The sequence below is a fragment of the Erythrolamprus reginae genome, chromosome 5, assembly GCF_031021105.1.
Source record: "Erythrolamprus reginae isolate rEryReg1 chromosome 5, rEryReg1.hap1, whole genome shotgun sequence".
In the NCBI taxonomy this organism is placed as follows: domain Eukaryota; kingdom Metazoa; phylum Chordata; class Lepidosauria; order Squamata; family Dipsadidae; genus Erythrolamprus; species Erythrolamprus reginae.
In genome coordinates, this window is record NC_091954.1 from 3,432,553 (window position 1) to 3,455,018 (window position 22,466).

Below are 22,466 nucleotides of genomic sequence, written 5' to 3' on the forward strand. Positions count from 1 at the left end.
ACAAAAAACATACAGGAAATGGAAACGGCCGGGGGGAATCTATCTATCTATCTATCTATCTATCTATCTATCTATCTATCTATCTATCTATCTATCTATCTATCTATCTATCTATCTAATCTATCTATCTATCTATCTATCTATCTATCTATCTATCTATCTATCTATCTATCTATCTATCTATCTATCTATCTATCTATCTATCTATCTATCTATCTAATCTATCTATCTATCTATCTTATCTATCTATCTATCTATCTATCAGATTTTTATGCCGCCCCTCTCCAAAGACTCGGGGCGGCTTACAACAATAAAAAAGACAATGTAAACAAATCTAATATTAAAAATAATCTAAAAAACCCCAATTTAAAGAACCACCCATACATACAAGCATACCATGTATAAATTCTATAAGCCTAGGGGGAAGGGAAAATTTCAATTTCCCCATGCCTGTCGACAGAGGTGGATTTTAAGGAGTTAGTGAAAGGCAAGGAGGGAGTTGATTCCAGAGTGTTGGGGCCACCACAGAGAAGGCTCTTCTCCTGGGTCCTGCCAGATGACATTGTTTCAACGACGAGACCCGGAGAAGGCCCACTCTCAATACATCACGTGATGCCAAAAGTGAGTTGAAAACAAGTCACAGATTTAAGACAACGGAATTGCTGTTCCCCAGTGAATATTACAACCCACCTATCTCGACACGAGGGGGCTAAGGACCAAATGCCCCTTGTGCCAGCTTACCTCTTCTCTCCTGAACTCCACTATGGCGTCTGTCGTGCTGGTCCCGTTGGGCAAAAAAGGAGGCATGTCGTCTTCATCCAAAATATGGATGAGCAGAGGGATCTCCCTGAAGGTCTCCTGGGAGCCTTCCTTCAAGGTGCACTGAGCCAACATCTCGTACTTTTCTCGTTCTTCTCGGTCGAGGGGTTTGGTCACGCCTACGGTGGTGGTCTCCTCGTCATAATAAAAGGGCAGGTTCTCATCTGGAAGAGGGTAGAAAGGAAACCTGGAGCGATTCGTGACATCTTTGGAATCCGAAAGTCTGTCACGTACACCTCGCGACTCACATTCAGACAAGTTGCGTATCCTGTTGGAGTAACGTTTTGCAGAAGCTAGCCCAGCAGCTAACCAGCCTGCCTCAGACCAGGATATCAGGAACTGTCGTCTTGAAGATAATTGAAGACACGTCCTGCAGAGTTTCTTAGGAAAATATTTACTTCTTTCATAGCAAACCTACACTAACTATTTACACTGTAGGTCTCCAGTAGTTGATACAGTGATACCTTGTCTTACGAACTTAATTGGTTCCGGGACAAGGTTCGTAAGGTGAAAAGTTCATAAGATGAAACAATGTTTCCCATAGATTAGATTAATTAGATTTATTGGATTTATATGCCGCCCCTCTCCGCAGACTCGGGGCGGCTCACAAAAATGGCAAAAACAGTACATATTAACAAATCTAATATTTAGCAATCTAAATTACAGTTTTGGGTTAAAAAATTCATAAAAGCAACCCCAATATATATAAAAAACAAGCACACAATCAATCATACACCAAAACAACATGGGCAAGGGGGAGATGTTTCAATTCCCCCATGCCTGACGGCAGAGGTGGGTTTTAAGGAGTTTATGAAAGGCAAGGAGGGTGAGGGCAATCCTAATCTCTGGGGGGAGCTGGTTCCAGAGGGTTGGAGCCGCACAGAGAAGGCTCTTCCCCTGGGTCCCGCCAGACGACATTGTTTAGTCAACGGGACCCGGAGAAGGCCAATAGGAATCAAAGGAAAAGCGATTAATGCGTACAAGCCCAAAACTCACCCCTTTTGCCAGCCGAAGCGCTCGTTTTTGCACTGCTGGGATTCCCCTCCATTGGAAACCCCACCTTCAGACTTCCGTGTTTTTGCGATGCTGCGATTTCGCTGAGGCTCCCCTCTCTGGGAAGCCCCACCTCCAAAACTTCCGTTGCCAGCGAAGCACCCATTTTTGCACTGCTGGGATTCCGCTGCAGCATCGCAAAAACACAGAAGTCCGGAGGTGGGGTTTCGCATGGAGGGGAGCCCCAGGGGAATCCCATCAGCACAAAAACGGGCATTTCGCTGGCAACGGAAGTCCGGAGGTGGGGCATCCCAGCGGCGGTGGCTTGGGTTCGTAAGGTGAAAATAGTTTGGAAGAAGAGGCAAAAAAATCTTAAACCCCGGGTTCGCATCTCGAAAAGTTCGTATGACAAGGGGATCGTAAGATGAGGTATCACTGTATTCACAATTCTCTACCTGCTAATCTCGGCTACAATATTCAACTACAATTCTTCATCCACCACTAGCCACCTAATTTACAAGCCACTCTAAACCATACTAAGCCACAATACCTTCAAGCCAAGCCACAAGCCACACCTATGCAAAGGGGCATTATGTATTTTTGTCAGCCAATCAGGTTGCATTACAATTTGCATATTCACCATGACTGGGCAGTTTTACATTGTTAAAGTTATACAATTCTTCTCCCTGAAATTTGGAATATTCTCTCAGGTAGGTTCGGAGACTGGGAAAGAGAATATGGGTCACTGGGACTTAGAACCATAGAAACATAGAAGTCTGATGGTAGAAAAAGACCTCCTGGTCCATCTAGTCTGCCCTTATACTATTTCCTGTATTTTATCTTACAATGGATATATGTTTATCCCAGGCATGTTTAAATTCAGTTACTGTGGATTTATCTACCACGTCTGCTGGAAGTTTGTTCCAAGGATCTACTACTCTTTCAGTAAAATAATATTTTCTCATGTTGCTTTTGATCTTTCCCCCAACTAACTTCAGATTGTGTCCCCTTGTTCTTGTGTTCACTTTCCTATTAAAAACACTTCCCTCCTGAACCTTATTTAACCCTTTGACGTATTTAAATGTTTCGATCATGTCCCCCCTTTTCCTTCTGTCCTCCAGACTATACAGATTGAGTTCATGAAGTCTTTCCTGATACGTTTTAGGCTTAAGACCTTCCACCATTTTTGTCGCCCGTCTTTGGACCCCTTCAATTTTGTCAATATCTTTTTGTAGGTGAGGTCTCCAGAACTGACTTCTGATTTAACAGTATGACGAGACTGTAATAGTAATCGGAACAGATCTCGAAGTACCCATCACCAGCACCACTGGAACAGGAGACCCTGTAACATTTCTTCTTAAAACCTCTAGTGATGTTCTGACCACCCTATCAGGAATTAAAAAGCCCACATTAATGCAAAATGTAGGCCTCTGTTAGGAATGCTGACTCATTCTGAGGCAGTTGAGAGTGCAGCAACCTAGCAATTATTTGAAAAGTATTGAACTAGGCAAGAACTCTTTGCTCTTTCTCTCTGTCTGTTCGCTGTTAGCTGTGTGCTGTTGCTGTTCGTGAGACGTGTGCTCTGAAGAAGCTGTATTGCTGTATAAGTTGGTTCCTGTGAGTTATTGAACTAAGATAGTTGTAGCACGGTACTAGTAAGATACTAGCTTATTGTATGTATAGAATAGATAGTAGTAGTAGCAGTATAAAGAAGTAAATATATTTTTCCACAACTTCCTGCTGCTGCTGTGTTACATTGAAGACTTCAACTCCATCTCTACTGGTCTGTGGCTGGCTGGTTGGGTTGGTGGGCTGGCTGGACTGGTTTGCTGCTTGGGCAGAAACAGGCTAGTTTCCGCAAATGCAGCTCGGATACACCCGCCACGGTGGGAGCCTGTCATATTTATCTCTCTCTGGCTTTGTTCCCTGCCTGCGTGGCCCAGCTGATTGGTGCCCCTCACCTGGTTTACTCACCAGAGCTCCCTGAGATGATGATGATTATTATTATTATTATTGTTGTTGTTGTTGTTATTATTATTAATTAGATTTGTATGCCGCCCTTCTCCGAAAACTCGGGGTGGCTTGCAAGATGCAGTAAAAAACAAAACATGTAAACAAATCTAATACAGTGTTCCCTCGATTTTCGCAGGTTCGAACTTCGCGGAACGTCTATACCACGGTTTTTCAACAATATTAATTAAAAAATACTTCGTGGTTTTTTCCCCTATACCACGGTTTTTCCCGCCCGATGACATCATATGTCATTGCCAAACTTTCGTCTGCGGTTAAAAAACATTTTTTTTTTAATAAACTTTAATAAACCTGGTGAGTAATAATCTAAAGGGTTGCTAAGGGAATGGGAAATTGTAATTTAGGGGATTAAAAGTGTTACGGGAAGGCTTGTGATACTGTTCATAGCCAAAAATAGTGTATTTACTTCCGCATCTGTACTTCGCGGAAATTTGACTTTCGCGGGCGGTCTCGGAACACATCCCCGGCGAAAATCGAGGGAACACTGTACATTAAAAACTACAGTTAAAAACCCAGTCTATTTATCATTTAACCAATTCAATCATAAAATGCATCACATTTATTGGTCATATTACTCGGAAGCCCCGTGAAAGCAAAGGCGCACCTGCGACCATGCACATGTGCTCACATTTCCGGCAAACCAGTTATTAACGTACGTGCCTCTGGTTTTAAGCCAGCAGTGTACCTGTGCTGTGAGACTTGGCAACTGGACCCAAAACCTTTAAAACAACAACAAGAAACCCCCCCAACAACAACCTTAAAGGCAATTGAGTAAATGGAGAGTTTACCTGTGATAAGCTTGTAGGCAATGCTGACGTTGTGACACTGGCCTTGTAGGGCAAAGGACTGGAGCTGGTGGACAACCCCCGCAGGTTTGTTCTCCATGATGTGAAAAGAGAGGTCCATGGCAGGAAAGCAAAGCTGGCTTGAGGCTGCAGAACTGCACGCCGGGATGGTGCCGTTGATGACTGAGAGTTTGACCAAAGTCATCGCCGACGAGCCAAGGCAATTTTTGGCTTGGAAAGGTTTGGAAGAGAGGAAAACGCGGAGGACGACTTTGGCCACGGCACTCCCTGAAGCTAAAAGGAAGAAGGAGAAAAGTTGACCAGGGGACCCCAACGGAGCGCTTGGTTGAGAAATTCCCCAAATGGAACATCGATAGGATCGATATTAATGATCACTTAAGTCAATTTAAGGGAATTCTGAAGCCGACCTGGACAAAACCACAAAGATTTCAATGGATTCTGAATTTTTGTTTTTTAATACCAGGACAAAATAGGGTGAAAAGCCTAAAACAATGATGGCAAACCTATGGCGTGGGTACCACAGGTGGCACGTGGAGCCATATCTGCTGGCACATGAGCTGTTGCCCTAGACCAGAGATTTTCAACCAGTGTGCTGCGGTCAGGTGTACCGCAAAGAAGGAAGCTCAGCTTCCGGTCTCACAACTTTTTGCTGAAAGAAAGCAAGAGAGAGAGAAAGAGAGAGAAAGAAAGAAAGAAAGAAAGAAAGAGAGAGAAAGAGAGAGAGAAAGCAAGAGGGAGAGAAAGAGAGAGAAAGAAAGAAAGAGAGAGAGAAAGAGAAAGAAAGCAAGAGAGAAAGAGAGAGAAAGAAAGCAAGAGAGAGAGAAAGAAAGCAAGAGAGAGAAAGAGAGAGAAAGAGAGAAAAAGAGAAAGAAACCGAGAGAGAAAGCAAGAGAAAGAAAGCAAGAGAGAAAGAAAGCAAGAGAGAAAGAAAGAAAGTGAGAGAAAGAAAGCAAGAGAAAGAAAGCAAGAGAGAGAGAAAGTGAGAGAGAAAGCAAGAGAGAGAGAGAAAGAAAGCAAGAGAGAGAAAGAGAAAGAAAGCAAGAGAAAGAAAGCAAGAGAGAGAGAAAGCCAGAGAGAGAGAGAAAGCAAGGAGAGAGAAAGAAAGCAAGAGAGAAAGAAAGCAAGAGAGAAAGAAAGCAAGAGAGAGAAAGAAAGCAAGAGAGAGAAAGAAAGCAAGAGAGAGAGAGAAAGAGAGAAAGAAAGCAAGAGAAAGAGAAAGAAAGCAAGAGAGAAAGAAAGCAAGAGAGAGAAAGAGAAAGAAAGCAAGAGAGAAAGCGAGAGAAAGAGAAAAAGCAAGAGAGAAAGCAAGAGAGAGAAAGAAAGAAAGAGAGAAAGAAAGCAAGAGAGAAAGAAAGCAAGAGAAAGAGAAAGAGAGAGAGAAAGAGAGAGAAAGAAAGCAAGAGAGAGAGAAAGAGAGAGAAAGAAAGCAAGAGAGAAAGAGAAAGAAAGCAAGAGAAAGAGAAAGAAAGCAAGAGAGAGAGAAAGAAAGCAAGAGAGAGAGAAAGAAAGAGAAAGAAAGTGAGAGAAAGAAAGCAAGAGAAAGAGAAAGAGAGAGAAAGCAAGAGAGAGAGAAAGAGAAAGAAAGCAAGAGAAAGAAAGCAAGAGAAAGAGAAAAAGCAAGACATAAAAAGAGAGAAAGAATATCACTCAGAATATCTATCAAACCAAATTAAGCAACTTGTTTCTAAAGAGCGTTGACACTTTATAGTGTGTTTCTTGTCCAGCTGGGCTCACCTTATCGTTTTCTAACTATTTGCAATATGCAGGATGTCTTCATTTATCCATTGCCTTGCCTCCATGCAATGGGCTTTCCATTGTGTCCAATACTCCCATAGGATTGCTCACCTTAACCCTTTTTCTTTCAAATAAAAAACAAGTGCCTGAAAGATAGGGGCTCGATCATTTAATCCCAATAGCCCCCTTTGAAAATGGGATTCTAGTTTTGGAAGTAAATATATAGAGCTATAATTTCCCTTCAGAATAGCACTAGCAATCGCACTTAGACTTGCTGTATTTTTCGGAGTATAAAACACACCTTTTTCCTCCCTAAAAGAGGCTGATAATTTGAGTCCATCTTATACTGTACTTTGAATGTAGCTTTCCAAATCCACCCACCCACCCACCAGGCCCTAACTAACTGCTAACAATTTTCCCAGCTCTTATCTTGCAGGATCTGTCATTGTTTCTCTCTGCAAAGTATGTTTTCCAAGCCCTAAGTCTTTGCAGGTTATTTTTTCATTGCTTTAACTTGCTCCAAATAGGTTTCTTTCCATCCCTAACCAAGTGCTAACGATGTTCCCAGCTCTTACTAGCTTGCAAGCTGTTTCATTGTTACTCTCTGCAAAGAATGTTTTCCAAGCCTTAAGTCTTTGCAGGGTTTTTCCCCCCATTGTTCTATCTTGCTCCAAATGTTTCTTTCCAGCCCTAACCAGGTGATAAAGATGTCCTCAGCTCTTACTCAATTACAAATTCTTTCATTGTTACTCTCTGCGAAGAATGTTTTCCAAGCCTTAAGTCTTTGCAGGGTTTTTTTCATTGTTCTAACTTGCTCCAAATGTTTCTTTCCAGCCCTAACCAGGTGATAAAGATGTTCCCAGCTCTTACTCAATTACAAGTTCTTTCATTGTTACTCTCTGCAAAGAATGTTTTCCAAGCCTTAAGTCTTTGCAGGGTTTTTTTTCATTGTTCTAACTTGCTCCAAATGTGTCTTTCCAGCCCTAACCAGGTGATAAAGATGTTCCCAGCTCTTGCCCACTTGCAAGCTGTTTCATTGTTACTCTCTGTGAAGAATGTTTTCCAAGCCTTAAGTCTTTGCAAGATTTTTTTCATTGTTCTAACTTGCTCCAAATGTTTCTTTCCAGCCTTAATCAGATGCTACCGATGTTCCCAGCTCTTACCCACTTGCAAGTTCTTTCATTGTTACTCTCTGCAAAAAATGTTTTCCAAGCCTTAAGTCTTTGCAAGGGTTTTTTCATTGTTCTAACTTGCTCCAAATGTTTCTTTCCAGCCCTAACCAGGTGCTAAGGATGTTCCCAGCTATTACTAGCTTGCAAGCTCTTTCATTGTTATTTTCTGCAAAGAATGTTTTCCAAGCCTTAAGTCTTTGCAGGGGTTTTTTTCATTGCTTTAACTTGCTCCAAATAGGTTTCTTTCCATCCCTAACCAAGTGCTAACGATGTTCCCAGCTCTTACTAGCTTGCAAGCTGTTTCATTGTTACTCTCTGCAAAGAATGTTTTCCAAGCCTTAAGTCTTTGCAGGGTTTTTCCCCCCATTGTTCTATCTTGCTCCAAATGTTTCTTTCCAGCCCTAACCAGGTGATAAAGATGTCCTCAGCTCTTACTCAATTACAAATTCTTTCATTGTTACTCTCTGCGAAGAATGTTTTCCAAGCCTTAAGTCTTTGCAGGGTTTTTTTCATTGTTCTAACTTGCTCCAAATGTTTCTTTCCAGCCCTAACCAGGTGATAAAGATGTTCCCAGCTCTTACTCAATTACAAGTTCTTTCATTGTTACTCTCTGCGAAGAATGTTTTCCAAGCCTTAAGTCTTTGCAGGGTTTTTTTCATTGTTCTAACTTGCTCCAAATGTGTCTTTCCAGCCCTAACCAGGTGATAAAGATGTTCCCAGCTCTTGCCCACTTGCAAGCTGTTTCATTGTTACTCTCTGTGAAGAATGTTTTCCAAGCCTTAAGTCTTTGCAAGATTTTTTTCATTGTTCTAACTTGCTCCAAATGTTTCTTTCCAGCCTTAATCAGATGCTACCGATGTTCCCAGCTCTTACCCACTTGCAAGTTCTTTCATTGTTACTCTCTGCAAAAAATGTTTTCCAAGCCTTAAGTCTTTGCAAGGGTTTTTTTCATTGTTCTAACTTGCTCCAAATGTTTCTTTCCAGCCCTAACCAGGTGCTAAGGATGTTCCCAGCTCTTACCCAATTACAAGTTCTTTCATTGTTACTCTCTGCGAAGAATATTTTCCAAGCCTTAAGTCTTTGTAGGTTTTTTTTTCATTGTTCTAACTTGTTCCAAATGTTTCTTTCCAGCCTTAATCAGATGCTACCGATGTTCCCAGCTCTTACCCACTTGCAAGCTCTTTCATTGTTACTCTCTGCAAAAAATGTTTTCCAAGCCTTAAGTCTTTGCAAGGGTTTTTTCATTGTTCTAACTTGCTCCAAATGTTTCTTTCCAGTCCTAACCAGGTGCTAAAGATGTTCCCAGCTCTTACCCAATTACAAGTTCTTTCATTGTTACTCTCTGTGAAGAATGTTTTCCAAACCTTAAGTCTTTGCAGGTTTTTTTCATTGCTATAACTTGCTCCAAATAGGTTTCTTTCCAGCCCTAACTAGGTGCTAAGGATGTTCCCAGCTCTTACCCAATTACAAGTTCTTTGTTACTCTCTGCGAAGAATGTTTTCCAAGCCTTAAGTCTTTGCAGGGTTTTTTTCATTGTTCTAACTTGCTCCAAATGTTTCTTTCCAGCCTTAAACAGATGCTACCAATGTTCCCAGCTCTTACCCACTTGCAAGCTCTTTCATTGTTACTCTCTGTGAAGAATGTTTTCCAAACCTTAAAATCTTTGCAGGGTTTTTTCATTGTTCAAACTTGCTCCAAATGTTTCTTTCCAGCCCTAACCAGGTGCTAAAGATGTTCCCAGCTCTTACTTAATTACAAGCTCTTTCATTGTTACTCTCTGTGAAGAATGTTTTCCAAGCCTTAAGTCTCCAAATGTTTCTTTCCAGCCTTAATCAGATGCTACCAATATTCCCAGCTCTTACCTACTTGCAAGCTTTTTCATTGTTACTCTCTCTGAATAAGGTTTTTTTAAAGGCCTTAACCAGGGGATAAAATCATGTGCTGAAACTGACCAGACTAAGGATGCTAGCCAGATGAATATCTTTAAAGCAAATTCTTTTCCCTATTTTCCTCCCCTAAAACTATGGTGCGTCTTATACTCTGAAAAATGCAGCATTTTGAAGCTCCAATGGGACATTTAATCTAGTGTCAGTTTTCGGCTGGGTTTCAAACTTAAATGTCTCATGCAGATCAGAATTATTCAGTTACTAAAAGGTCCTTCATGGCCAAGGGCAGATTGACAATGTCCGTCAATGTTACAAATGGATACTGTAAAGAATGTTCAGAAAATATTGGACACCTCTCAACAGAAACATTTAAAATTTTTGCAATGAAAGATAGCAATAGCACCTAGACTTACGCAGTGCTTTTACCGCCCTCTCTAAGCGGGTTATAGAGTCAGCTTTTGCCCCAGAGACAATCTGGGTGACCGTTTTACCGGACACAGAAGGACGGAAGGCTGAGTCAACTTTGAGCCTGATGAGATTCGAACTGCCAAATTGCTGGCAGCCGGCAGTCAGCAAAAATAGCCTGCAGTACTGCACTCTAACCCCTGCGCCACCGCGGCTCATTTTGAAATCCATTTTCTTTCCGGAAAACACCCCACTTAGTAACTGAATAAGTCGCTCTAGACAGAAATTCGGAGTCACTGTCACCTTTTCGCCAACGGGAAGCACTCAAGACCGCTAACGAATTAAAATGATAGGATGAAACACAATTAGAACCACAACACATAAAACAACACTCAACACGTCCCCAATGTTCAGCCATGAACCGCATAGCTCCCAGCGACCCATAAGGCCCCCAGATTTGGCCTTCTCCAGGTCCCGTCAGTTGAACAATGTCGACTAATGGGGCCACAGAGAAGAGCCTTCTCTGTAGTGGCCCCGGGTCTCCGAAACCAACTACCTTCTGAGATCCTTACTGCCCCCACTCTATGGTCTTCCGGAAAGCTGTAAAGACCTGGCTTTTCTGACAGGCCAGGGGCCGTTGATCAAGCGAGATATCATCCAGATTTGGCCACAAGAGATGCACATGGTTTTAATATGGATCTTCAATTATCTTTTTAAAAGTTGTTCTCTTTTTATTGTAAGCCTCCCAGAGTCCTTAGGGAGTTGGGTGGCATATAGTTTAAACTAATAAATTTATATTGTCGCCTCTGATCTGATCTAGCTGTAGTTCATAAAATCATATACCAAATTCTCCTTCCTGTTAGTGACTACTTCAACCGCAACAACATACGAGCACGTAATAGATACAAACTAAATGTCAACCACTCCGAACTAGACTGGAGAAAATAGAGTGATCAATGCCTGGAATGCATTCGCTGACTCTGTGCTTTCTTCCCCAAACCCCAAAATCTTCAACCTTAGATTGTCTAAAGTTGACCTCTCCCCTTTTCTTTTCTTTTCTTTAATAAATTTTATTGACAAAGGCACAATACAAATCAAAAAAGGTATAAACACACTTGAAGAAAAGAGAAAAAGAAAAGAAAATACAAAAAGTGAAAAATAAGAAGTTTAAAATGACAAAAGTAAAATAAAGTAACAAATGGAGAGATATTTTTGCTCTCTCCTTTCCTTATTATATTTTGTAAATTTGCAATATAATATTTAGCTTGCGGATTGCCATATCTATATTTTTCACACTTTCCTAAATTAACTATACAGTGGTACCTCAAGATACGAACCCCTCGTCTTACGAACAACTCGTGATACGAACCCGGGGGTTCAGAAAATTTTTGCCTCTTCTTACGAACTTTTTTCGAGTTATGAACCGGCGTTCGGAGACTGCTGGGAAGCCGCGCGGGCTGTTTTAAAAGGTGACAGCCGGGCGGCGGGGCTTCCCAGAAGCCTCCCGAACGCCGGTTCATAACTCGAACAAAGTTGGTAAGAAGAGGCAAAATTTTTCTGAACCCCGGGTTCGGTTCGGGAGGTTGCTGGGAAGCCCCCCCAGCCCGGTTGTCACCTTTTAAAACAGCCGCGCGGCTTCCCAGCTGTCTCCCGAAGCCGAACGCAGAAGTTCGGCTTTGGCATTCGGCTTTGGGAGACAGCTGGGAAGCCGCGCGGCCTGGGGGGCTTCCCAGCACCCCCCGAATCCCGGGTTCGAGGGGGTGCTGGGAAGCCCCCCTGGCCGCCTGTCACCTTTTAAAACAGCCGTGAGGCTTCCCAGCAGTCGCCGAAAGCCGTTTTTTTTTGCAGGGGGTTTTTTGGTTGCATGGATTAATTGACTTTACATTGTTTTCTATGGGAAACAATGTTTCGTCTTACGAACCTTTCGTCTTACGAACCTCCTCCTTGCACCAATTAAGTTCGTATCATGAGGTATTACTGTACTTCTTAATAACAAACAGAATTGTTTAATATCTCTTTCCATTTTGTAGTTATAATAAAAAGATATCATAAAACTTTGAAAGTTTTCTAAGAGGTTTGTAAGGGGCGTGCATAAGCACACCAAAGCGCCTACAGTCCCTGTCGTATTGCCTTCTTCTTTTATTCCCCACCTCCTTGTTTATTTTTACGGAAACTCACCCAAACTTCACGGCAAAGTTCGGCCAAACTCGCCAAACCCGAACTTTGTTGGGTTCGCCCAACACTACTCACTAGCTTTTTCCACCTCTCTTAAATCAGAGTAATTAACAGCTTCTACTTCAACTCCATCTTCTGAATCCGATAGTTGTAAAGGCTGACGAGGAACATTCACAACACCCATTGGCAAAGAATTTCAGAGACTTACAAAGGACAATGAAGTCTTCTCTGTCCAGGCTCTTGTTGAGGTAGAGAAGTCCCGTTCTCTCGCCGATCTGAAACCAGAGATTTTTGGGGCCCGTTCCAATCTGGGAATCTGGGAGTAGACAATAGAAGGCTTCCTCCTCTTCCGAATCTTTTAAAGCATGGAGTTGTAATAAAGGGGTCCCTTCCGGCTGATCTAGGTAAACGTTTTCTTCGTACGTCTTCCGGGGAAAGTAGAGGCCGAAGGCCACTGGGAAAAAAAATGGGGGGTGAATAAGAAAGAAACAAAAAGTATTATTTGGGAAAATATATACAATGATAAAATATGTGTTAAGATAAAGAAAGGTATAGATAGTTTAATTTTGCTTTACAGTTGTTTCAATAATATCAATTTGTTTATTATTTTTACTTTTTAAAATATTTTGAAATATGTAATAAATAAAATCTAGACTTTACAATATAGCCTGCATGATAAATCATTGAAGTATACATGAAATTAATTTGTTAATGGAAAATAGTGTGTACTAATTTATATACTTCAGACAAATTATAGTCTGGTGTATAATTCATATAATATAAATATAGTGACTTTAATGCTAATATAATGCAAATATTTGTATATACTACTATTAATTTAATGTTCTTTGATTTTTTTCTGTACTTACTATTGTGTTTTCTTTTTAAAAAGTGGATAATTAATAAAAATATTTAAAAGACCAGAAAAAAAACATTGTCTATTTAAGATTCCTGGCATGAGAGCATTCTTTCAAAAAAAAAAAAAACCCTGCTTACAATTGTTTGTTAGTTTTTATTTTTAGTACAATTGAAAACAAACATGCAGAAAAGACAAAAACCAAACATGGACATGACGTAACATTCCAGTTTGTTGGAAGCTGGCTGTGAAATCTTCAATTGGTGCGATCATGTGCCTTTGCGAGACTTCGACTGTCATAATTGCACAACGCTTGGGGAGCGTGAATCCCAGTCACATAAAACCAACCAAGTTACTGCTGAAATTGCAGACAGTGGCTCATTTTTTTAAACCATTATTAGAAACATGTCTTGAATATAGAAACAAAGAAACATAGAAGACTGACGGCAGAAAAAGACCTCACGATCCATCTAGTCTGCCCTTATACTGTATTTTATCTTAGGATGGATATATGTTTATCCCAGGCATGTTTAAATTCAGTGACTGTGGATTTTCCAACCACGTCTGCTGGAAGTTTGTTCCAAGGATCTACTACTCTTTCAGTAAAATAATATTTTCTTACGTTGCTTTTGATCTTGCCCCCAACGAACTTCAGATTGTGCCCCCTTGTTCTTGTGTTCACTTTCCTGTTGAAAACACTTCCCTCCTGGACCTTATTTAACCCTTTGACATATTTAAATGTTTCGATCATGTCCCCCCTTTTCCTTCTGTCCTCCAGACTATACAGGTTGAGTATTTTAACCAAGATCTAATTTGAACCCAGATCCCACTCATTTCTTAAGTCCTCTTTTATAGAAAACCGTTGCCACTTGGCTAACTCTTTCGAGCCCCTACTTATTTTTTATTTTACTCCCTTGTGGGGTGCCTCAGGGCTCAGTCCTCTCCCCCCTACTATTTAATATCTACATGAAACCGCTGGGTGAGATCATCCAAGGGCATGGGGTGATGTATCATCAATATGCAGATGATACCAAGCTTTACATCTCCACCCCTTGTCCAGTCAGCGAAGCAGTGGAAGTGATGTGCCAGTGCCTGGAGGCTGTTGGGGTCTGGATGGGTGTCAACAGACTCAAACTCAACCCTGACAAGACGGAGTGGCTGTGGGTTTTGCCTCCCAAGGACAATTCCATCTGTCCGTTCATCACCCTGGGGGGAGAATCATTGACCCCCTCAGAGAGGGTTCACAACTTGGGCGTCCTCCTCGATCCACAGCTCACATTAGAGAAACATATTTCAGCTGTGGCGAGGGGCGTTTGCCCAGGTTCGCCTGGTGCACCAGTTGCGGCCCTATTTGGACCGGGACTCACTGCTCACAGTCACTCATCCCCTCATCACCTTGAGGTTCGACTACTGTAACACTCTCTACATGGGGCTACCTTTGAAGAGTGTTCGGAAACTTCAGATCATGCAGAATGCAGCTGCGAGAGCAATCATGGGCTTTCCCAAATACGCCCATGTCACACCAACACTCGTCTGCCTTGGTTGCCGATCAGTTTCCAGTCACAAATCAAAGTCTTAGTTATGACATATAAAGCCCTTCATGGCACCGGACCAGAATATCTCCGGGACCGCCTTCTGCCGCATGAATCCCAGCGACCAGTTAGGTCCCACAGAGTTGGCCTTCTCCGGGTCCCGTCAACTAAACAATGTCGTTTGGCGGGATCCAGGGGAAGAGCCTTCTCTGTGGTGGCCCCGACCCTTTGGAACCAACTCCCCCCAGATATCAGAGTTGCCCCCACCCTCCTAGCCTTTTGTAAGCTCCTTAAAACCCACCTCTGTCGTCAGGCATGGGGGAATTGATACTTTCTCTCCACCTAGGTTTATAAAATTTATGCATGGTATGATAGTGTGTATGATTGGTTTCTAAATTGGGGTTTTTTAAATTAACTTAAATATTAGATTTGTTTACATTGTATTATTATTGCTGTGAGCCGCCCCGAGTCTGTGGAGAGGGGCGGCATACAAATCTGATAGATAGATAGATAGATAGATAGATAGATAGATAGATAGATAGATAGATAGATAGATAGATAGATAGATAGATAGATAAATAAATAAATAAATAAATAAATTTTTACTTTTTTTAAGCTCCTGCACGGATATCTCCCAATGTTTCCTTTCTAAGAAACTCAGGGTGGGCCTGAGTTGTAATTCATAGTTGATTTACAAACATGAGCTGGAGTTATGGAGTTAAAACGGCTGCATCCCTTCCTGGGAATATTTCTTATCCGTTTATCCAGTGCTAACTAAGTATGACGTCAAATAGCTTCATTGCAGGATCTCTTTCTTCATCCTGGCAGCTCATGGAAGGCGGTATAACTTCTATTTAAGCAAACTCTCCCCTTCCTCCCAGAAGAGGCAGCCGGCAGGCAGCACAATGTTGTTGTGTTGCCTAACTGCCCCAGAGGGGCGAACTCAAGCAAGAGATAATTGATTGACGGTGCTCCAACAACCTCCATCCCGTCCCACAGAGTTTGGGCTTTAGATTTGAGACAGCCAAGAGCCCTCCCCTCTTACCAGCCATCTGTTAAATATACTGTGTATATATTACACAAGGGGGGCACAGCGCCAACCAGCACTGATCAAAAAGGAAATGAAATAATCTCCCCATAAAAGAAGAATTGTTCCGTACAGAGATGCTGGAAAACCAAGGCTTTCATTCAGCAAACAGCACAGGAAAGAATGAGGAGATGGGGTTTCCAACTCGCTTTTTTCAGCGCTATTGTAACTTTGAATGTTCACTAAACCAACTGCTGAAAATCAAGTCAAAGCCCACTGCAACAACGTCGCCAAAAAGAGTTGTTAACCTAATCCTACGTAGCTTCCGCTCCGGTAATCTCACACTACTAACCAGAGCATCCAAAACTTTCGCCAGACCAATCCTTGAATACAGCTCATCTGTCTGGAACCCACACTGCATTTCGGACATAAAACATTCTAGAAAATGTCCAGAGATACTTTACCAGAAGAGCCCTCCATTCCTCCACTCACAACAGAATACCCTACACAACTAGACTCACAATCCTAGGTTTAGAAAGCTTAGAACTACGTCGCCTTAAACACAACCTAAGCATAGCCCATAAAATCATCTGCTACAACATCCTTCCTGTCAACGACTACTTCAGCTTCAACCACAACAACACACGAGCACACAACAGATACAAACTTAAAGTAAACCACTCTAAACTCGACTGTGGGAAATACAACTTTAGTAACCAAGTAGTTGATGCACAGAACTCACTACCAGACTCTGTAGTATCATCACCTAACCCCCAAAACTTGACCCTTAGACTCTCCACTGTTGACCTCTCCCGATTCCTAAGAGGTCAGTAAGGGGTGTGCATAAGTACACCAGTGTGCCTTCTGTCTCCTGTCTTAATGCTCCTTTTTTACTGGTATCATGTATATAAATATTGTTATATCTTTGTATACCACCAATACTTACTTGACAAAGTAAATAAATATAATCAAAATAAAAACTTTTCCTTGACATGAGAATATGATGGTCGTGGTACTTTTTCTGAGGCAATGAAAACACAACGCTCAGAACTTCCCCGCCAGCGACACAACACTCCTGCCAGGATGAAGTTGTGAAGGAGAAACTAAAAATATATGAACATTTAGGGAAACTGTACAACAAACCCCTCTGAAGGACCCCAGCTTAGGGGGAAATGGTCCGTTTTTACCAATGGTGAAATCTACTTCCCTTCCCTACTGTTTTGGAAGTGCACCCTTCGCTTGCCCTTTTTACCCTGCGCTACACTCACATGTTTTTTCACGAGGGACAGAGAGAGAGAGATTGACACAGAGACAGGAAGGGAGAGGAGAGACACAGAGACAGAAAGAGACAAAGAGAGAAGGGGAAAGAGAGAGAGAGAGACAGAGAGAGAGACAGAGAGAGATAGAAAGAGACAGACAGAAAGATAGAGAGACAGAGAGACAGAAAGATAAAGAGACACAGAGAGACTGAAAGAGAGAAGGGGAAAGAGAGAGAGAGACAAAGAGAGAGACAGAGAGAGAGAAAGATAGATAGAAAGAGATAGAAAGAGATAGAAAGATAAAGAGATACAAAGAGAGACAGAAGGAGAGAAGGGGAAAGAGAGAGACAGAGAGAGATAGAAAGAGACAGAGAGAAAGATAGAGAGACAGAGACAGAAAGAGACAGAAAGATAAAGAGAGAGAGAGAGACAGAAAGAGAGAAGGGGAAAGAGAGAGAGAGACAAAGAGAGAGAGAGAGAGAAAGAGATAGAAAGAGATAGAAAGATAAAGAGATACAAAGAGAGACAGAAGGAGAGAAGGGGAAAGAGAGAGACAGAGAGAGATAGAAAGAGACAGACAGAAAGATAGAGAGACAGAGACAGAAAGAGACAGAAAGATAAAGAGAGAGAGAGAGACAAAGAGAGAAGGGGAAAGAGAGAGAGAGACAAAGAGAGAGAGAGAGAGAGAGAGAAAGAGAGAGAAAGAGATAGAAAGATAAAGAGATACAAAGAGAGACAGAAGGAGAGAAGGGGAAAGAGAGAGACAGAGAGAGATAGAAAGAGACAGACAGAAAGATAGAGAGACAGAGAGATAGAAAGATACAGAAAGATAAAGAGAGACACAGAGAGACAGAAAGAGAGAAGGGGAAAGAGAGAGAGAGACAGAGACAGAGAGAGAAAGATAGAGAGAAAGAGATAGAAAGATAAAGAGATACAAAGAGAGACAGAAGGAGAGAAGGGGAAAGAGAGAGAGACAAAGAGAGAGACAGAGAGAGAAAGATAGAGAAAGAGATAGAAAGATAAAGAGATACAAAGAGAGACAGAAGGAGAGAAGGGGAAAGAGAGAGAGACAAAGAGAGAGACAGAGAGAGATAGAAAGAGACAGACAGAAAGATAGAGAGACAGAGAGATAGAAAGATACAGAAAGATAAAGAGAGACACAGAGAGACAGAAAGAGAGAAGGGGAAAGAGAGAGAGAGACAAAGAGAGAGACAGAGAGAAAGATAGAGAGAAAGAGATAGAAAGATAAAGAGATTCAAAGAGAGACAGAAGGAGAGAAGGGGAAAGAGAGAGACAGAGAGAGATAGAAAGAGACAGAGAGAAAGAAAGATAGAGAGACAGAGACAGAAAGAGACAGAAAGATAAAGAGACACAGAGAGACAGAAAGAGAGAAGGGGAAAGAGAGAGAGACAGAGAGAGAGAGAGAGAAAGAGAGAGAGATGATAGATAGATAGATAGATAGATAGATAGATAGAGACAGAAAGAGACAAAAAAGAAAGATAGTGAGATACAGAGAAAGAAAGACAGAAAGGGAGAGACAGACAGAAGCAGAGACAGAGACCCTATCCTAGATCATTGGAAAAATACTTTTGAAAAAATAGCAACAATATTTTAATAGGGAAGTTTAGCTCCAAAATTAGTTAGCCTAAGCTATCAACAGAAATGACAACCACCAGAAAAACGACAGTTTTGGCAAAAAAAAACTTGATGAAAGTTGAGAGAAATTCTCTTTTGTAGTTTGTTTTCAGGTTTAACTTTAGATGGTACCGTAACCCATTAAATCAAAGCAGAACTGTTCTTACACGCACAGACCAGCTTAGGTACCATAGCATATAATATGCGATTCTGAGCACCATTGTTTCCATAATAAGGAACATTTCCCTGGTGGAATAAATCCCATTTTCCATCCTTAGCAACATGCTACATCTTCCTGTTAAAAAGCAGTCGTGTTATTAAGACAATTACACTTCCCAACAACAATGCCAAAGGCTTCGCCGCTTCTAACAAACTTAGCACGCACCCTTGATGATTGCTATTAATAACTCACTAATTTCTGGCAGGGCCTTGGTTTCAGCAATCAATCAAAGTAGCTACATGCAGACCTTTATATAGACTGACTGTTATTAACCCTAATTGACAGCTGTGCTCAACTGCAGATATTCCACTGTTTGGTATTTTATTTATTTATTTATTTATTTTATTTATTTATTCATTTGTCCAATACACAAATACATAGGAAGAAAAATAGACATGTGGTAATATAAAAGAAGGTGAAAGTGAACTTGGAGGAGAGGATATATGAAAGAAAGAGCATATATATGATAGGTGAAAGAGAGGAAAGACAATTGGACAGGGGACGGAAGGCACACCGGTGCCCTTATGTACGCCCCTTACTGGCCCTTACTGGTCAATCGTGGAGAGTCTAAGGGAGAAATGTTGGGGGTTAGGGGTTGACACAATTTAGTCCAGTAATGAGTTCCACGCTTCGATAACTCGATTCTTGAAATCATATTTTTTACAGTCAAGTTTGGAGTGGTTCGTATTAAGTTTGAATCTGTTGCGTGCTCTTGTGTTGTTGCGGTTGAAGCTGAAGTAGTCATTGACCGGTAGGACATTGCAGCATATGATCTTATGGGCAATACTCAAATCGTGTTTTAGGCACCGTAGTTCTAGGCTTTCTAGGCCTAGGATTGTTAGTCTATTTTCGAGTGGAGGAGTGAAGGGTTCTTCTGGTGAAATATCTTTGGACATTTTCAAGGCTGTTGATGTCTGAGATGTGGTATGGGTTCCAGACAGATGAGCAGTAGTCTAGGACGGGTCTGGAAAAAGTTTTGTAGGCTCTTGTGAGTAGTGTGAGATTGCCTGAGCAGAAGCTGCGTAGGATCAGGTTAACAATTCTAGAGGCTTTTTTGGCGATATTGTTGCAGTGGGCTTTAGCACTTAGGTCATTCGATATTAGTATTCCAAGGTCTTTTACAGAATGTGGGTTGGCAGTGAGAGATTGTTTATTCAGTTCGTATGTGCGATTAGGATTCTTTTTGCCGACGTGGAGGGTAGAGCATTTGTTGGTTGATATTTGAAGTTGCCAGGTGTTAGACCAGTCTGAGACAAAGTCCAGGTCTTTTTAGAGGGAGAGTGTGTTATCAGTGGTGTTGAAAAGTTTCACATCGTTTAACAGTTTAGCTAGAAATTGGAAAGGCTGGGCACAGATTCAAATTCTAGGTGGCTTCTCTCTTCGGTTAGTTTCCATCGATTCTTTCTTGTCCTACTTTCTGGTACTTTGGAGAATAAGTTGACCCCGTCTTCTTTGTGGCAGTCCCTCAAATACTAGAAGACTGCTATCATGTCCCCCCTGGTTCTTCTCTTCACTAGGCTCATCATACCCAAATCCTGTAATGGTTCTTCATATTTTTAATCCCCAAGCCTTTAGTTATCTTAGTTGGTCAAAAAAAGACTCAACCTCTTTTTTGTAATGTGGTGACCAAAAGTAGAGGCAGTCTACCAGGTGTGTCCTTACTAAGATTTATAAAGTGAAACTAGTACTTATTAGTTATAATTATACTTATACTTATACTTATTATTATTATTATATTATATTATTATTATTATTATTATTATTATTATTATTATTATTATTATTATTATTATTATTATTATTATTATTATTATTGCCTAATAGTAATAACAACAAGGGACCTTGGAGGTCTTCTAGTCCAACCCCCTGCTTAGGCAGGAAACCCCACACTACTTCAGACAGATGATTTAGGGGTTGTGATTTCTGACAGTCTCGAAATGGGTGAACAGTGCAGTCAGGTGGTAGGGAAAGCAAGTAGGATGCTTGACTGCATAGCTAGAGGTATAACAAGCAGGAAGAAGGAGATTATGATTCCGCTATATAGAGTGCTGGTGAGACCACACTTGGAATACTGTGTCCAGTTCTGGAAACCTCACCTACAAAAAGATATTGACAAAATTGAACGGGCTACAAGAATGGTGGAAGGTCTTAAGCATAAAACGTATCAGGAAAGACTCAATGAACTCAATCTGTCTAGTCTGGAGGACAGAAGGAAAAGGGGGGACATGATCGAAACATTTAAATATGTTAAAGGGTTAAATAAGGTCCAGGAGGGAAGTGTTTTTAATAGGAAAGTGAACACAAGAACAAGGGGACACAATCTGAAGATAGTTGGGGGAAAGATCAAAAGCAACATGAGAAAATATTATTTTACTGAAAGAGTAGTAGATCCTTGGAATAAACTTCAAGCAGACATGGTAGATAAATCCACAGTAACTGAATTTAAATATGCCTGGGATAAACATAAATCCATCCTAAGATAAAATAGAAATAGTATAAGGGCAAACTAGATGGACCATGAGATCTTTTCCTGCCGCCAGACTTCTATGTTTCTATCTTCTTTAAAACTTCCAATGTTGGAGCATTCACAACTTCTGGTGGCAGGCTGTTCCACTGATTAACTGTTCTGACTGTCAGGAAATTTCTCCTTGGTTCTAAGTTGCTTCTCTCCTTGTTTAGTTTCCACCCATTGCTTCTTGTTCTACCCTCAGGTGCTTTGGACAATAGGTTGACTCCTTCTTCTTTGTGGTAGCCCCTGAGATATTGGAATTCTGCTATCATGTCTCCCCTGGTCCTTCTTTTCATTCAACTAGCCATGCCCAGTTCCTGCAACCATTCTTCGTATGTTTTATCCTCCGGTCCCCTAATCATCTTTGTTGCTCTTCTCTGCACTTTTTCTAGAGTCTCAACATCCTTTTTGCATCATGGTGACCAAAACTGAATGTAGTATTCCAAGGGTGGCCTTACCAAGACCTTATAAAGTGAATCAAGTGATCTTGATTCTCTCCCTCTGTTGATGCAGCCTAGAACTGTGTTGGCTTTTTTGGCAGCTGCTGCACACAGCTGGCTCCTATTTAAATGGTTGTCCACCAGGACTCCAAGATCTCTCTCACTTTTACTACTGTTGAGTAATGTACCACATATATTGTACCTGGGTGTTTGGTTTTTCTTGCCTAAATGTAGAACCTGACTTTTTTCACCACTGAATTTCATTTTGTTTGAATTTCATTTCGCCTCTGTTTATACAAGCAAGGATGTATATTTAGGCAAGAAAAACCAAAAGTATACAAACAGATTGGCTGAAACCAGGCTTAATAGCAGTAACCGTGAGAGGGATCTTGGAGTCATAGTAAACCAATTAAATATGAGCCAGCAGTGCGCAGTGGAAGCTAAAAAATTCAAAGCAACAGAGAGATTCCATGAAGATCAAGTGGGGATACGAATATCACACTATAAAAAGCTTTAATAAGGCCACATTTAAGAGCATCCACTTTTGGTCACTAGACTATAAAAAAGGTGTTGAGACTCTAGAAAAAGTGTAGAGAAGAATAGCAAAGATGATTAGGGGACTGAAGGTTAAAACATCGCTAAGAAGGCTTCAAGAGTTGTAAACCTAATCCTACGTAGCTTCTGCTCCGGCAATCTCACACTACTTACCAGAGTATACAAAACTTTCGCCAGACCCATCCTCGAATACAGCTCATCTGTTTGGAACCCATATCGCATCTCAGACATTAACACCCTTGAAAATGTCCAAAGATACTTCACCGGAAGAGCCCTTCACTCCTCCACTCCGAACAGAAGAACCCGAGTCTTCAGACAGGGGCGGCATACAAATCTAATAAACTATAAACTATAACTATAACTACAAAACTAGACTTACAATCCTGGGCCTTGAAAGCTCAGAACTACGGCG

General features: G+C 41.3%; 1 protein-coding gene across 2 annotated transcripts in view; it reads right to left on the reverse strand.

Annotated features, from left to right (window-relative positions):
- RET (ret proto-oncogene) overlaps nucleotides 1-22,466 on the reverse strand; it is a 128,749-nt gene that overhangs the window by 59,649 nt on the left and 46,634 nt on the right. For both annotated transcript variants that reach the window (XM_070751908.1, XM_070751907.1), the window contains exons 2-4: nucleotides 12,230-12,475; nucleotides 4,632-4,922; nucleotides 742-983 (exon numbers count right to left, since the gene is read on the reverse strand). In XM_070751908.1, the coding sequence (XP_070608009.1) occupies nucleotides 742-983; nucleotides 4,632-4,922; nucleotides 12,230-12,475 (779 nt within the window). The remainder of the gene's footprint in view (nucleotides 1-741; nucleotides 984-4,631; nucleotides 4,923-12,229; nucleotides 12,476-22,466) is intronic.